Source organism: Bidens hawaiensis, unplaced genomic scaffold, assembly GCF_021521415.1.
Source record: "Bidens hawaiensis isolate Kalapana, Puna unplaced genomic scaffold, B.hawaiensis_p1.1 tig00034202_1, whole genome shotgun sequence".
In the NCBI taxonomy this organism is placed as follows: Eukaryota; Viridiplantae; Streptophyta; class Magnoliopsida; order Asterales; family Asteraceae; genus Bidens; species Bidens hawaiensis.
Window position 1 is genome coordinate 160301 of NW_027505311.1, and position 16532 is coordinate 176832.

General features: G+C 36.0%; 3 protein-coding genes across 3 annotated transcripts; 1 reads left to right on the plus strand and 2 right to left on the minus strand.

Moving 5' to 3' along the window:
* Positions 1–4995: 4995 nt before the first annotated feature.
* On the minus strand, positions 4996–6569 carry LOC143612299 (uncharacterized). Its single transcript, XM_077086323.1, has 4 exons — positions 6492–6569; positions 6222–6395; positions 5742–5898; positions 4996–5652 (listed from the first exon to the last, which is right to left on the minus strand). The coding sequence occupies exons 1-4, from the start codon at positions 6531–6533 to the stop codon at positions 5168–5170; spliced, it is 858 nt and encodes a 285-aa protein (XP_076942438.1). The 5' UTR covers positions 6534–6569; the 3' UTR covers positions 4996–5167.
* A 2090-nt stretch (positions 6570–8659) lies between these two features.
* LOC143612293 (protein HIGH CHLOROPHYLL FLUORESCENCE PHENOTYPE 173, chloroplastic-like) lies at positions 8660–12326 on the plus strand. The gene is made up of 13 exons (XM_077086318.1): positions 8660–9163; positions 9257–9469; positions 9648–9852; positions 9935–10010; positions 10083–10218; positions 10307–10411; positions 10680–10760; positions 11224–11313; positions 11379–11444; positions 11559–11615; positions 11703–11780; positions 11857–11904; positions 11978–12326. The coding sequence occupies exons 1-13, from the start codon at positions 8660–8662 to the stop codon at positions 12047–12049; spliced, it is 1731 nt and encodes a 576-aa protein (XP_076942433.1). The 3' UTR covers positions 12050–12326.
* Positions 12327–12794: 468 nt separating this feature from the next.
* Positions 12795–15591, minus strand: LOC143612303 (putative calcium-binding protein At1g02270). The gene is made up of 9 exons (XM_077086326.1): positions 15468–15591; positions 15242–15390; positions 15056–15160; positions 14623–14952; positions 14464–14540; positions 14278–14386; positions 14079–14204; positions 13628–13738; positions 12795–13468 (listed from the first exon to the last, which is right to left on the minus strand). The coding sequence occupies exons 1-9, from the start codon at positions 15538–15540 to the stop codon at positions 13130–13132; spliced, it is 1419 nt and encodes a 472-aa protein (XP_076942441.1). The 5' UTR covers positions 15541–15591; the 3' UTR covers positions 12795–13129.
* Positions 15592–16532: the final 941 nt, after the last annotated feature.

Genomic DNA, 16532 nt, shown 5'->3' on the forward strand with positions numbered 1-16532 from the left:
TGTTAAAACATAAGGTGATAAAATCGTAATTGTTTTTATTTCACAGGATATATATATTCTACATGATATATATTTTACATGTATAACAATTTTTATACTAATTAAAAATAAATAGTTTGATAATAAAGTAAAGAAGAACAAATGTAATTAAAATCAGCTAATATAAATAGAGCTCTTTTAGTTAATATAAGTAAAAGAAATGACTAATCTATGTTTTTCTTATATTATTATTATCAAATACTTTACATTTAAAAAAAAAGTTTACGTTTGAAATGAAAAGGAAAAAAGAAACAAACAACTTTTGTAGTAAAAAGACTTAAATGGCCCTAGATACATTACAAAACAACAAAACATTGAAAAACAGTACATATCTTTTTTCTATATATCATTTCTTCAATTTCTACCTGCAACAACTCTTGCCTGAAAACAAATTCCGGTGAAAATTTTTTCCTTTTAGTTCAACATTTCTTTCCCTTCTTCTTTTCTCTATATTGCACAGGAGTCGGTGTTGAAATTTTACAAGGGTTGGTAAGGATATTATCATATATATATAACACTAAAAATAAAAATCTTACAGGGGTCGGCCGACCCCTATGGCTAAGCCATGGGTCCGCCCCTAGTTATACCCACTTATTTACCCTTGTAACCCTAACTATACATATCATGTTATAATATTCTAGTCCTATCTCATCTCCATCTTCATTTCCTTGATCCGTTGCTATTGTTGCTGTTAACTTCTTTATATCTACCCCCGGACATTGTCTTTGGACTTGGACTTGTTCATCACATATCTCCTCGTTCATCACATTTTAACATCTTATTTTATCTGGTTTTAGTTTCTTGTTCTTGAGACGCATAAAAAGGAGAAGTGAGATAAAGAGGAGAGGGAGAGCATGACGGGGTGAGGGCGGTGTTCCCGAAAGGCAAAATGCACGCTTCCCCAACGTTGTGTACACAACATTTATCCACAAAACGCACCCCCAAAACGTCGTGCCAATTTACTCCACGAGGCTCGGTCTAAGTGTTGATAACATGTTAATTGATAATGAATATTAACAACGTCTTATAGTTAGTGGTTAATGTAAAATTTTAAAAACATGTTAAATGATTTTGTTGTTGAGACCATGTTAATTGATTTAAACGTTGTTAATATGACAGTCAATTGTGAATATGATTATGACAAGTAAAATAAAATTGGTAACTTAGGATGAGATATGACGATACTAGAAATACATTCATGTGTATGATGTGTGGATTATCATGTTTGGCTACAATGACGGATGCATAATATTTTTTTCCGATAGGTTCATTGTTCCAGGTAGGTTGATGATTCGGGTTTGTTCGATGGTTCCAGGTAGGTTGATGATTCGGGTTTGCTCGATGGTCCGGGTCATTTTGATTTATCCCACAATAAAAATACGTCACTAACACTAGAGGTGCACAAATCGGTTTTTTTAAAAAAACCGGTTCGGTTATTAACCGGACCGGTTTTTTTGGCCCGGAAAAAAACCGGTTCGGTTAATAACCGGACCGGTTATTAACCGGTTTTTGTATCTGAAAACCCTAACCGGTTAGGACCGGTTTAGAAACCGGTTAGAACCGGTTAATAAACCGGTTTTTTTATTAACCGATTTTCTAATAACCGGTTAACCGGTTTTTTTTTTTTTTTTTTTTTTTTTTGGGTTTAGGGTTTAGGGTTTAGGGTTTAGTTTGGAAGACCGAAGCCATTCTTTGCTTTCGTTGTTAGGGTTCTTTGCTTGGAAGATTAAAAACACATAACTTTCATTTATAGCTTTTACATAAAAACTACAAACATTAAATCGTTATCGCATATTCGTAACTCAAAAATACAAACATTAAATAATGCTTAGACACGATTACATTAACAACTTGCTGTTTCTTACTCATTATTTGCCTCCATGTTTGTTGTTTCTTTAACTAATTTTCTTCGCTACCCGATCCCGAGCTATTCCTTAGGTAATCGTCGTACGCGGCTTCTTCATCGGTCATTGGTTGAGTGTGTCCTTGATTGACCTCGTCTTCATACAAGGCCGCCTCATAGTCCATTTCCCCCTCGAGTGAGCGTTGATGTTGTGCCATATCTAAAGAGTCCAAGTAATCCTTGTAGCAAATCGACATCTCTACAGCTGGTGGAGTGAGTCGAGTCCTCCTAATCGATATAACCCTGCCAGAAACAGAAAAAGCAGACTCCGAAGCTACCGTGGAAGCTTGGACCGTTAGTAAATCTTTGGCCATGGCGGCGAGGATCGGAAACTCATCCTCCTTACCTCTCCACCAAGCCAGCAAATCAAGACTTCTAAATTCATCCGGAGTCATGTGTTTCACAAAGTTGGTACCACCATACCTTCCAAGTTCACTGCTTGGGGTGTTTACCTTTTGACGTTTACCGGCGTCTTCCCAAATCATGTAGTACATCCCCATTTCAAGGTCGGTTTGGGATTGGGATTGTGCAACAGCTCTTAACGAGTCATGAATTTGGGAAGACGACCCGTATTTTGTAAGGTAAACATCATACATGTTTGACAAGGTGGTGTTGAAAGCATTCTTTAAAGTTTGGTTATAATAGGGGTTTTGATCGTCGTTTAACTCTAGCTCATCACAAATTTTTTCTATTAAAGCTTCAACACCACCAACATTGATGCAAGGGTTTAACGCAGTGCACATGTCAAAACAGCGGGTAGTTGTTGAAAATATTTTCTAAATTTTTCTTTCATTTTTACACCCATATCAAAATAAGGTGCACCCCTACAATGAAGTTCACTCAACTTTGTGCACATGACAGCAATTTTTGGTAAAGCAATGGGGCTTGTTGGATAGTAAACCCCGGATAAACTAGTTGTGCAAGATTTAAAAATTTGAAGGACCTCCGTAACGATCTCAATCAATAACCAGTTTCTAGGATCGTACGGTGCACATTTACCCCTATTTGACAAAATTTGATGAAACACAATTAATGATTCTTTTTGTTGGATGGCTTTCTCAAACATATCACAAGTCGAGTTCCATCTTGTTGGACAATCCCAATTTGGCCCCAACCATTGACAATTAGCTTCTACACAAAATTTTTTGTATCTTGAAAATGTTGTATTGTTGCTAAAAATATCTCGTAACATTCTTTTAAAATTGTTTCTTTGCGTTTCGATCACGTTTAACCTATCTTGCACGGCCAAGTTGATAATATGTGCAATGCATCGGCTATGAAAAAACGCTCCATCACAAATAGGTTTATACTTTAATTCTAAATGGCCAACCGCGGCCGTATTGTTGGACGCGTTATCAAACGAAATTGAAAAGATTTTATGTTCAATATTGTATTGTCGAATGACTTTATCCAAGAGTTTAAAAATATTTCTACCCGTGTGCGGGTAATCAAACAATTGAAACGCAACGGTTCGTTTTATCATTTGCCACGACTCGGGGTCAACCCAATGAGCCGTCACACAAATGTATGAGTCGGGCGAACCATTAGGTACCGACCACACATCCGTTGTTAAGTTTACACCAGTTTGTAAGTTTGAAAAGTATGAAATTAGTTCGGATTTAGCGTTTTTCCATGATTTAAGACAATCTCTTCTAAGGGTCGAACGACTTACGTGTTGGTAGCGTGGTTGAACATACTTTTGCATCATCTCCGTGAATTGAGGGTTGTCGAAGTGGTTGAAAGGAAGTGTTTGTTGAATCACAAAGTTTGAAAACTGTTGACGTACCGCTTCAAGGTCGTACGTAAACACCGTTCCTTGATTCGTCATCTCCGGCTGCGAACTACTTCCCGATTCGTCTTTCAAGGCCTTGCAAAAGGGCCTTTGTACATGCGCTTTTAAAGTGGAGTTTGCATCTTTGCCATAAAACTTCAAACAATGTTTGCATCGAGCTTTTTGGCTACCATTAGACATTTCGCATAGGTCGAAATGTTGCCAAACATCATGGTTTCGTTTCGTGGGGATGACCCGAACGACCGTTTCTCCCGTGTTCGAGGCACCCATGTTGACGGATGAAGCAGCACTTTGGGAGGCCATGATAATCGACTACGAAATAAGAGCGTATGGAGTGGTAATGTGGTATAATTGAGCGTGAGATAACAAAATAATCGCGTATGAAATAAACGTTTAGAGCGTTTGGAGTTGTATAATCGAGTGTGATCTAACCAATACCCAACCTAAGCTATATATAGATGTTTGTGGGGGTAAAATGGGGAAAAAAAAACGGTCAAAAAATAAAAAAAAACGGCTATATAGCCGTTACTCAACGGGAAAAAACCGGTTTTTAACCGGTTAACCGGTTTTTTTATAACGGTCAAAAACCGGTTTATAAAAAAACCGGTTAACCGGTTTTTTTATAACCGGTTATTAAAAAAAACCGGTTTTTTTTATAACCGGTTATAAAACCGGTTTTGGCTCCAAATTGTGTAACCGATATACAAACCGCCGGTTTGTAAACCGGTCAATCCGGTTTACAAAAAACCGGTTTTCTTAAAAACCGGTTTCCGGTTTAAACCGGCAAACCGGTTCGAGGACCGGTTTTTTTGACCACCTCTAACTAACACTATAATACAAACATCATCATTATAAATTAAAAAAACACACACATCTCTTAATACTCAATGCCTCTAAATCAACTTTAAAAATTACTAGTAAAATACATGATTCACAGTGGGGTAAAAACATGGATACATTAACATGTCAATAACATAGCGAGAAAAATTCACATTGAAACGTGAAAAAATTAATCTTCAAAAATAATATACAATCATAATCATTAATAATTAGTTCATGATAACATTATATACCATATCAAATATAATCATCAGCATTTGTTCTACAAATATAGTCAAATTAGTGTGTTACCAATGTTCAAATAGTGCAGAATTGCAAATGTTTTGTTAGTAATGTTAAACTGATATTATTGTTCTACAAAGTCAAATTAGTGTGTTACCTATGTGCAAATAGTACAGAACTGTAAGTGTACATGTGCATATAAACTAACAAGCTATGATCACAAAGATGCACAAATAGTATAGATTAGTTCAGGCTGAGCTGCATAGTGACTATAAAGCTACATATACTAACTAATAGTCATACAACATATATGTACACAGTACATGTAGTAACACAGGAAATCAAACAACACAGCATTCATAGTTCAAACTTCAAACCCAAACGCCTCTGAAAAGAGCATCCGTGGAAGCCATCTCCCCGAAAGTGTTAACAAGGTCGGAGCAAGAAGCGTCTTCTTCAATCTCCAACCCAAGCTCCTGATGTATATCATCAGATGCCGATATTAGCAAGAACTCGCACCCTTCATAGTTTAAAAAGTCGGGTGGATCCGCAGCATGGTATCGCAGCTTCCCAAACTGTCCTTGGAGGTGCGCAGGAAATACCGCCTTCTTCTTTTTCGACCATCCTTGGTTATGGTTAGGATTCTTGATTTGGATGAGGAATGAACCCTCCCTTTCTATGTTTAATTCTTCCTGCGGTTGGTTATCCGCTCCTTCGGATGGGAGTTCGAGCTTGTAAATGAGATGGGTGTGCATCTTGTTGCCGGTGTGGTGTTTAAGTATTCGGTACACGCCTTCTCCTAATGCCCTTGCTGGTGGGTTCACTCTGTGACCCCTTGTCTTTGTATCATATTCCCCTACACATGGAAATAATATTGAATACTGACCATATATAGATAGTTTATTAAGCTAATCCATTATTTTAATTAATTAAATGATGAATTACCTCCTTTAAGAGCATCTTTAACATCTTGAATGTTGGTGGTTACTAACTCAACCAACCCCCAATGTGGTTTGCTTCTCTTGGCTGGATCAGGGAGGCTTTTCTTTCCCATGACAATCAACCTTACCACCACCTTTTTATCATCTTTTTTTTCTTCTTCCTAATTACGGATTACCAAGAAACCAACAAATATATAATATTATTAATTTCAACTAGCTAGCTAGTGATATATATAAGTGACAACAATCAAGGAATGTTGATCAAATCAATTGGTTATGAAAGAGCAAATTATGTTGGTCAATATGTTAAAGAGTGACTCTCTCCACACAACCAGCTTGTATATAATTTGCGTTTAATAGTATGCTGTTAAGAAGATTCATGTCGCTGTATTGTATTTATCTCTCTCATTATAACTATTGAGATTGTATAATTTGTGGTTTCATAATATATTTAAAACGTTAACAACAGCACACGCATATGCACCTGTATATCCTCCTCCTCCTCCTTCTCCTTCTCCTTCTCCTGTTGCTCGGGTTGAGTGGAAGTGGAATTAGTGTGGGGCTTTAAAATGATGTACATTCTCTGGACATCATCGGAGCTATGTGCTTCGTCCTTGCCCACTTTAGGCCTGTAAAAGAAGTATATGTCCCCTCTTTCCTGCATATATGCATCTGAGTTGATAAAAGATATATATAACCAATATAGACACAAAGATAAGACAGATATAGAGCATGCAATATATATGATATATACCTGAATCTCGACATCCGGTGTATCTCCTTCACCTTGTCCCATTTCGATCTACTTCTTTCTCTTCAGCGGTGACTAGTGACTATCCGAACAGACACAGCAATCTATTAATTAGTTATATCAAAGGCCTGGAGTGCTTCTTTCTTCTTCTATCGACACGTATCTTTTCCTACCACCACGTGTCTTTTTGCTTTACTTTAAGCCAATTAATCAAATGTTAAACCTTTTTAGGTAAATAAAATTATTATTATACTCTCTCCGTATATATAAACTTTAGCACCTTCGATCTTCCTGAAAAGTCGTGGAACATCGTCTCAAGAGTCATGAGTGTTCTAGCTATGCAGTTTTCATTTTACCTTTTTTATTTTAGAGCATTCCTACTAAAAATATTTATTTATGTTTAGTTAAATAATATTTTTTATACATTTTGTCATTATATTTTCTATTTATAATCGAGAGGTCTAGAACGAATTAAAAAATCTAGGCCATTCTAAAAAAATTCATAAAAATGCTTATGATTTTAACACATGGGAATATGATGATGCATATTCATTTTTCCAAGATTCCTAATGAGCATTTAGCGTTAATAGCCTAAACTAAATCAACAGCTGTTGTTATTAGATTAACTATTTCATGAGAAAATCTATTGAAAACTTGTTACAATCAAGATGAAAGCGATATCTCCTGTAACAACAACTAATCTAGAGAAGTTAAATGTAAAGCCCAAATTAACATATCTATGAAAAAGAAAGTTAAAATTGAGAGGCCCTTCAGGAATGGAGGCCTAAAGTAAAGGCTTGACTTCACTCCATGAGCCGGCTCTCTGAGTAACGCGTCACCGGTTGGGTTCTTTTATTTCTATTTAAGGGGGTGTGTGGGTGAGCTTCTAAAACTTTTATATTTGTTTGTTTGTTTGTTAAAAAGGAAGATGTGTTTGACAAAACTCATTCAAAAGCTTCAAATTTAAGCTTTTCAAAAGTGACATTTGGTTTTTAAAGATAGATAAACAAATTTATAAGCTCGCCCAAGCACCCCTTATTCTCTTTAGGTCTTTGTTGTATAAGTTTGTATATTGTCAAACCAAAAGAAAACACAAGGGGCTCGTTGCTTATTGGTTTTCATCTCTCTCCTTCACTTGTGAGACCTAAGTTCGAATATTTGACTCAGGTCCATGTTGCTTTATTTATTGTTTTGCATCTTTTGTTTTAACTCACACCTAAAGTTCTTTTGGATTGTAGTACTTTTCTTTCGTTCTAATATTCACCCTTTTTTTTACCTCATCAGTTAGTAAATTACATACAAATTTGTGGTTGCATGTATGTAACCATAAAATTATTGAGTTAATAATAAAACTGGCAGTGGCATCAAATAAGATTACATAAAAATAAATATCTAAATTGATTGTTTGTTATGAATTTTTAATGTTTTTAACATTAAACAACTAAAACAAATTTAAAATGAATTAAAAATCTATAAACACATTTATAAATTATTAAAAAAAATTAAATTAATTAAAAATTCATATTTCCGTTAAGTTTCTAAGATCATTATCCGCTTCACATCCTCATTTCTAGAATTACACTAAAATCATAACATTTCTTTTTCAATTTAACTAAATAATACTTTATAGTATATTTATCATTGTAATTTCTTTCATCTATTGATCACAACCAATTTCAACATATATTAAAAAATAAACAATGACAAACAAATTTTCTTCAAATTAACAAAAAATCAATAATATTTTTATTTCTTTCACTCGCAACCACTCTTAACAATATCCTATAATTTACAAAAAAAGACTTACACAAAATCCTATAAGTTATACATTTCGTCCTTTAAGGATAAGAATAAAATTATCATATTGTAGGAAACTAACGAAAAAAGTAATCCAAGTTTGTTGAAATATCAAAGTTAAAAAAAAAGGGATTAGTAATTCTGTGTACCCTACTTATAAGACAATATTTATTTATAATTATCCATACGAATTATCCATTTGTTATTGTTTGACAAGACAATGAAACACCACCAAAGAGTTGACAAGTGAACATCAGCATCTCTACGTGGCAAACCGATGCACCACACTCTGCCAACGGCTTTTCAAACCTTCATCTTCTTCATTATTATTCTGTGGCTAATAATCCCGTCGTACAGTTCACTGCTGATACTCAATGACATCCGCCTTAACCTCCACAACCACCGCCGGTAACCTTTGCCCCCAGTCCCCAACTAAATTCACCACAGATTTCACCAGTGGTTTCAATCGCTGCTGGAGTACTAATGTCACCACCAATCATCAGCATCCACGTAGACGCTTAGTATTGGCTTCATCTTCTTCTTCTCCACCACCTGCTCCAGAGGATGATAACAAGGAGGTAGCTGATGATTCTTCAGTGTCCGTGATGAAGAGGCTAGTGGACGCCAACCCGGTCGGATTAGGAAGACGATCGAGGCAGATATTCGACGAGGCGTGGCGCAAATTCTCCGAATTGGGACAGATCTCTAGGACCACCCGCTCCGATGACGAGACTAGTCTTCTCATTCAGGAAGGTGGTCCTATGTGCGAATTCGCCATTCCCGGGGCTCAGAACACCACTGTCCTTGTGGTTGGTGCTACCAGCCGTGTCGGTCGAATTGTTGTTCGTAAGCTTATGCTTAGGGGATATTCGGTTAAAGTATGTTTGTTATTCATTCCCATTTGGATGTGTTTTGTAATATTTATAATCCAGTTTGTGGATATGTTATGTTATGTTTTGGTTGTGAATTAGGCTTTAGTGAGGAATGCTGATCAGGAAGTTTTGGATATGTTGCCGACTTCGGTTAAGATTGTGATTGGGGATGTTGGAGATCCTGCGACTCTTAGAGCTGCAGTTGAAGGTTGTAACAAGATTATCTATTGTGCGACGGCTCGGTCCTCTATAACTGTGGATCTTAACAGAGTTGATTTTCAGGGTGTGTATAACCTCAGCAAAGCCTTTCAGGTAATTCCTTCATTTATTATTATTGTTATTATCACCTTTGATTGCCAAATGTAAGTCGGATAAATGGATAATAATACATTCATCCAGGTAAATAGAATTCTTAATGTGTGTCATAGTTGAACTGTATTTATTTGCTCAGCATTAAACAGATCACTCACTGTTTTGTTGTTTGGTTCAGGACTACAACAATAAGCTGGCGCAGTTGCGAGCTGGTAAAAGCAGCAAAAGCAAGCTTCTACTTGCAAAGTTTAAGTCTGAAGAGTCCTTGAATGGGTGGAACATCCGCAAGGGAACTTATTTCCAGGATACGGTTGCTGCTAAATACGATGGAGGAATGGATGCTAAGTTTGAGTTTACCGAGACCGGAGAAGCAGTTTTTTCAGGTTAGATCGATCATCTTTTCTAGAATGAACACGAATGAACATAACAAATGTTAAGCCTAGTAACACTTTGCTATGTAAATAGGTTACGTTTTTACACGAGGAGGATATGTTGAATTGTCGACTAAGCTATCATTACCTCTTGGTAGCACGTTGGACAGGTACTTGTCTGATAGCAGAAATATTGACCTTTTTGTATCTGTTGTTAAGTCTTACTTGTCTCCAAACTTCAGGTATGAAGGTCTCGTACTTTCTGTAGGTGGAAATGGAAGGTCATATGTTTTAATTCTTGAATCCGGTTCTTCAGAAGACACAGGCCAGAGTAATCTCTACTTTGCTAGATTTAGCACAAAAGTTGGGTTTTGCAGGGTGAGAGGTCTTGCCCTAGATGCCCGGTTGATGTTTTGTGTTCCATTTAATTATCTTCCTTTACGTTTTCTCATATTTGTCTTGCTAGGTAAGAATACCATTTTCGTCGTTTCGGCCTGTGAATCCTGCTGATCCACCATTGGATCCATTCCTTGTGCATACCTTGACCATACGCTTTGAACCTAGAAGACAGGTAGGTTTGCTTTTCGTACTCATAAAACGAATGGTTTTCTTTTGTGTCTTCAAACTTGATTTTTTCAACTCTGCACTCGCCAAAATTAATGTATATTGCCTGAAAAAAAAGTACTAAATATGTCCCCAAATATTTTGAGTTTAGTTCATCTCTACCATATGTATGTATCGTCCTTGTAATTATTCACTCAATCATATGCATTGTATAGTTAAACCTGCATTATGCCAAGTTATGACTTGTGATGGTTGAGTTATATTCACTTCGACAGAGACCTGCTGAAGGACCTGCTGGGGTGAATCAAGACTTGAGAAGCTTCAAAATGATACTGGAATATATAAAAGCATTGCCGGTAAGTATTTCTGAAGTTGTTGCATGTTACTTCTCTACGAGAATTCAGACTTTCCTGTTCTTATATATCCGTTACGTATATTATTTTATCTTTTGGTTATTGGTGCAGTGGTTTTCAAATTTATGAATGTCTTACATTATAACCTAAAATGCATAAATATTTGAGTTCCACTCATTTGATACCTTAGGAGAAAACAATAAAATTCTCTTAAGTGTCATTTGAGTTGCTTTATGCCATTAAATCATAAAACATCTCGCTACTAGTTGCACACATTAAAAAATCGGTACTGCAGCTTCATATAAAATTTAGTTTTATCTTGCATTTGTACTTCAAAATTTATTTTTTCTTGGTTAATCTGCTATCTTGCACATTACTCCTAAAGGTTTTCCTTTATAATTACAAAACACGGATAGTTTAGCATCGGTTTCATAGTCTTGAATCTGAGTTACAACTGGTTTTGCAGACTGGGCAAGAAACAGACTTCATCTTGGTCTCGTGTACAGGTTCGGGAATTGAAACCGGCAGAAGGGAGCAGGTTTTGAAAGCCAAAAAGGTCTGTTGTTTATTGTCATCTATTTAATGTTATATTGTGGTACAACTAATATATCTGTTGTATAGGCCGGAGAGGATTCCCTAAGAAGATCGGGCCTTGGGTACACAGTAATTCGCCCTGGTCCATTAATGGTGAGCTCATCACATCGGGTTTATGTCGTCGCTTGTCACTTCATATAGTGTATGTTTTGCCATTAACAAAAAGGCATTGATCCTGTTTAATCGCCTGGTTTTCTTGTCACATAGGAAGAACCAGGGGGACAACGAGCTCTTATATTTGATCAAGGAAACAGGATAACTCAGGTGATTGTTTATTAACAAACAGTTGGTTAGTTAGTTCATTATTATTATTGACATGCTGCCCAAGCTTAGCATCAAGGTTACTTGTAGGGGATAAGTTGTGCTGACGTGGCCGATATCTGTGTAAAGGCATTGCATGACCCAACTGCAAGGAACAAGAGCTTCGATGTGAGTAACATGCTTATTACTTACTTTAATCATGATTGGCTTTGTTGTAATCGAGCAATGATCATGTTATGAACAGGTGTGCTATGAATATGTCGCTGAGCCCGGGAAGGAGTTGTATGAACTGGTAATGTTCTCTCATGTCATTCCATTTGATAATATTCAACTGTTCACATTGTTTCATGTGTTTCCCCTCGTAGGTGGCACATCTACCCGACAAAGCAAATAACTACCTTACGCCAGCATTATCAGCTTTGGAAAAGAACACGTGAATCATCTCATAAACGTGTTCTTTGCTGCTATATCTTGCTCGACAAAGGATGATGTACATGGAATTACATACCTCTTTGACTATTTGTAGAACTCATATAGAGTGATCTTTGATGCCAGTGTTATATATTTTTTCACCTGGGATGATGTAAATTGTATAGCTCTTTCACAATTGTAAAGAATGAACTTTGAACATGAAAGAAACACATAGACGTTACAACACCCCGGATGATATGTTCTCGTTTATCACATGAATTGGTGATCTTTGTCTGGCACGGCCCATGCTTTTGCAGTCTTCGTTGTCTTTTCCTCAGGGTCAAAGCATGTGGCGTGTCTTCAGAAGCGCAGTGCGTGTTTTGGTCAATTTCTTTGTAATAGCAAGTGATATCGAACCTTCATGGTTCATAGCAAGTTAAACCAAACCCTTGTAGTTCTTAGCAAGTCGAACCGACCTTTGTGGTTCATTATAAGTTAAAACAAATATCTTGGTTTGTAGCAAGTCAAAGCAAACATCTTGGTTTTGTAGAAAGTAGAACCATCTTTGGTTCAGATACATCAAGAGCAAGTAGAATCATTGTGATTCAACGACCAATCTTTGGTCAAAAGCACGAACTAGCAAGTACAACGGGTTTGTATAAATTAAAATCCAATTAGCAAGTTGGTTGGATAAATTTTGATCAATTTCGCAACAGCAAGAACAAGTCTGAAATGAGCAAGAATCATGGCTAGGAAAGAAGATACCAAGCAAGAAAACATTTCAAGCGGTTCAACATCAACTCGTGAACAAGACAATGTTTTATTTCAATGTTCTAAACTGAATGAAACAAATTACACTACTTGTTCTTATATTGGTCATGGATAACTAATGTATTTTATAGCTGCATGCATGGTCGTATCATTCATCTTTTCAAACGTTTGTTATACATATTTCTATACATGAAATACATCAGAATCCCGTAGATCCCGTTTTCTTCAAGTTTCCCAGTATACCCACATCATCAAAGATGATCTCACTTAAGCATTCTCATGCCGAGAGCGGTCAACGCGTCATTTGAGTCTGTTTCTTAAAAAATACGCCAAAACTACAAAGAATTCAACCAAGAGCTTGTCATTCTAGTAGGTGTAAACACGGCCGTAAGACTAGCATGATCCGATAAAGAATAATCTTCTGGCCAACATCCGGTTTCGGTTTCTGTTGGGAATAATACTGCATTTTTCACATCCAATCCCATCGTGACACGCTTATTTTCGTCTTCTTGATCGTGGCTCGGGTCTTCAATTTGGTAACTCCACATTGGGTTCCACAACCGTTGCTGAAATTCTTTGTAGTCAAGAACGCCATTTCCATCAATGTCTGCTTGGAACCACAGGTCATCTGTCTCATCCTCACTAAGCCCATAGGCTTGACCTATAAGATTAAGCTGCATTTGAACCAAAACAAAATCAAATTCATGCAAATTTATTCCAAAATCAAGATTGTGTATTCTACTATGCTCGCTCCCATTGTTCTTTTGAAACATATTATATCGTCTTTTAGATTTTGACATGATACAAAATTACAAAGCATTTTGATATGATACCTGGCGTAATGCTTCACAAAATCCATTGTAAATAATATGATCACCATTGCTCACCGCCTTGAAAAATGCATATGCATCTTCTTCGGTTACTGAGGCCCGACTTAGTTGATACTGAAAATACAAAAATGTTTCGCAATTTCATTATTTCAAATCAATTGGGACCTTTAATTCTAAATGAGTACATATTTTACACGTATAACTAAACACATGGTTGCGACCTGTTTAACCAATTTATTACAATATGTACACACGTTTACAACTTGATTACGTCCTGTATAATTTGTTTAGATAAATGAGTTGTAAACAGGTCATGTTTTGGGTTAAGTGTGTGCAGGCCAGGATAGATGTATTTGACACGAATAAATATACAAGTCGTGTTCAAGTTCAACCCAACACGATTGTCTCTTGCTAGCATAAATAAACGATTACATATTAAGGTTCAGGTTCATACCCTGAACAACCCAAAGACTGCATCACTCCAACTTGATTTTAGTAGTTTTCGATATTTATTTGGATTAAGAAACCAAATAAAATCCACACCACATATGTTTCCACGATGATTTCTATGGCTAACCCACTGCATACATACAGACAAACAAATTAGATCCATTAAAATTAAAAAAAACACGTGTTGTATAAAACAAATTGACCTTATGTGCATCTGCATCCGTATATTGATGAGCCGTATCATATGATGATTCAAATCCCTGAGATCTCAAGAACTTGTAAACGTGACCTCGCTTGCTCCCGTTCCAGTCACTGAACATTTCCCAACATTATCAACAAAATATGCTTCAACTTGGAATATTAACAAAACAAATAATATTCATGTTTACCCGCAAAGAATAATTGGTAACGGGTCAAGATTGTTCTCCTTTTGATAGGCATCAACAGACTGCAAGATTTTGTACACCTACATAAAAGAATGAACTTTTAGTAGCTTGTATTTTCGCGTAAAAAGTCATTTAAATTAATATTTTGATGAGCTTAATTACCTGTCTTAGTCTTTCCAAAGATAGGCTCGAATCATGTGGAAATAACAAATGAGTGTTAACAATAAGCATCTCGCGACAAACATTATTCTTGGATCGGCATTGTGCAAAGGGCGCAATTACTTCAACATGCAAAAGCTGAGCAACCCGGTCTGCAAAATCATTAAACAGGAACTCTCTATGGTTGATAACACGAAAGTAGTCTTTATGGACGGCAGTTAACAAGCCTTCCCCACGGTTATTGGTTCGTGGAAGCTTGAAACTAACATAACCGGCTTCCCCAAGCTTCGTGGCATACATATCCACAAGCTCTTCATTATCAACCCAAAATTCCTAAAACAAATTAACAAAAATCCAAACCAAGTTTCAAACTTTTAATTTAACTTAAGACACAAAGTTTGTGGAAGATATATGATTATGAATTTATAATTATAACCTGAAGACAGATAATCGAAGACCGTTCACGCAACAACAAGTACAAGATCTTTTCGTTTCTGTTGAGCCAATGCGCCCGAACAGCGCTTTCTCTACAAGCCCGACCCTATATTCTTTCAAAGCACGTCTCAAAACAAAACTCGACAACACAAACAACACCGAAACATGAACATGGTTTTAGTTTTACCTCGTATGTAATGCGCTTGTAAATCGGAGCAAGGATATTGAAAGTTGTACAAGAGAAAGAAGTTATGTTTGCAATGGAGGAATGATTAATATTATCATTACTACTACCAACTCTTTTGGTCATTCCTCTATTGTTCCTGCCCATGATTCCTAATACAATATTAAATAACTCATTGATGATATTATGGGAATGACAAATAAATTGATATTGATGATATTATGCTTACCTTGTATATATAGATACATGATAGAGATGAGTAAAGAATGCAGAAACAGAATCAAATTATAATGTGGGGGCATGTCCTGGGTTTATTATTATTATTAAACCATCATCGAAGCCAAAAGAAGAAGATCAACATCTGGTGACTATATAATCCATTCTTTTTACGGGATGTGCGGTGCTTATGCCGTATACATCGCTATCATTAATTCAATACAGATACAAATACAAATAAAATGAGTGGTTCATTCTCTAAGCTAATGTTATTCTTTTTCTGAATTGAATGATTAAAGGAAGGAATAACACACCCATGACTACAGTTTCTTGATAATTATTGAGGCCATATAAATTCCCATCTTTTTCTTTTAACTATATTTATTATTATGGTTTTCCGTTTATTTGATTTGACTGTTTTAACTAGTTTAGTTTAGAATAAAATTTTTTGCAATATAAGTCACTTTGGTTTAGTTTTTATAATTTCTTGAAGTGTTTTCGTCCATGACGTTAACTCCGTTAGATTTTTCTAGTTTAATGTTTTTCAACATTTTGATCCATTTACACCTAAGTAGCTAGGCATGTAAACGAAATGAACGTTAGTGAACCATTCATGAAACGTTTGATGGGGGAGATAGTGTGTGCTACATGAAATGTAACAGTAACACCCTACTTTTTGGATGTAATGCACGGTGTTTAATTATTAAGATGGATGAACATGAATGTTTATGAGAGTGGAGCTATGACATAAGACACCTCATAATGATCGTTGAAAGTCATGAGGTCAAACGTGCCGGTATTGCAAATTAGCTTCAAGAAATAAGCAAATTTGTTTGAAGTTAGTTATATTTCTAAATTATGTTAAAGGATGTTATGGTTATACGTAATGTGAATTAAAAGGCTCAAAAGGGTTATGTAAAGTTGACATGTCAAATCTACCAAGAGTGTAAAAGTGTATAGTACAAAAAGTGTATAGTACAAGGGTTATGTTTGCCATTTATGAAAAGATAGCCATATCACATATGGACCATATTGTTTGGAATATGATCCTTATCGCAAATTGTTTTAACACTTTATA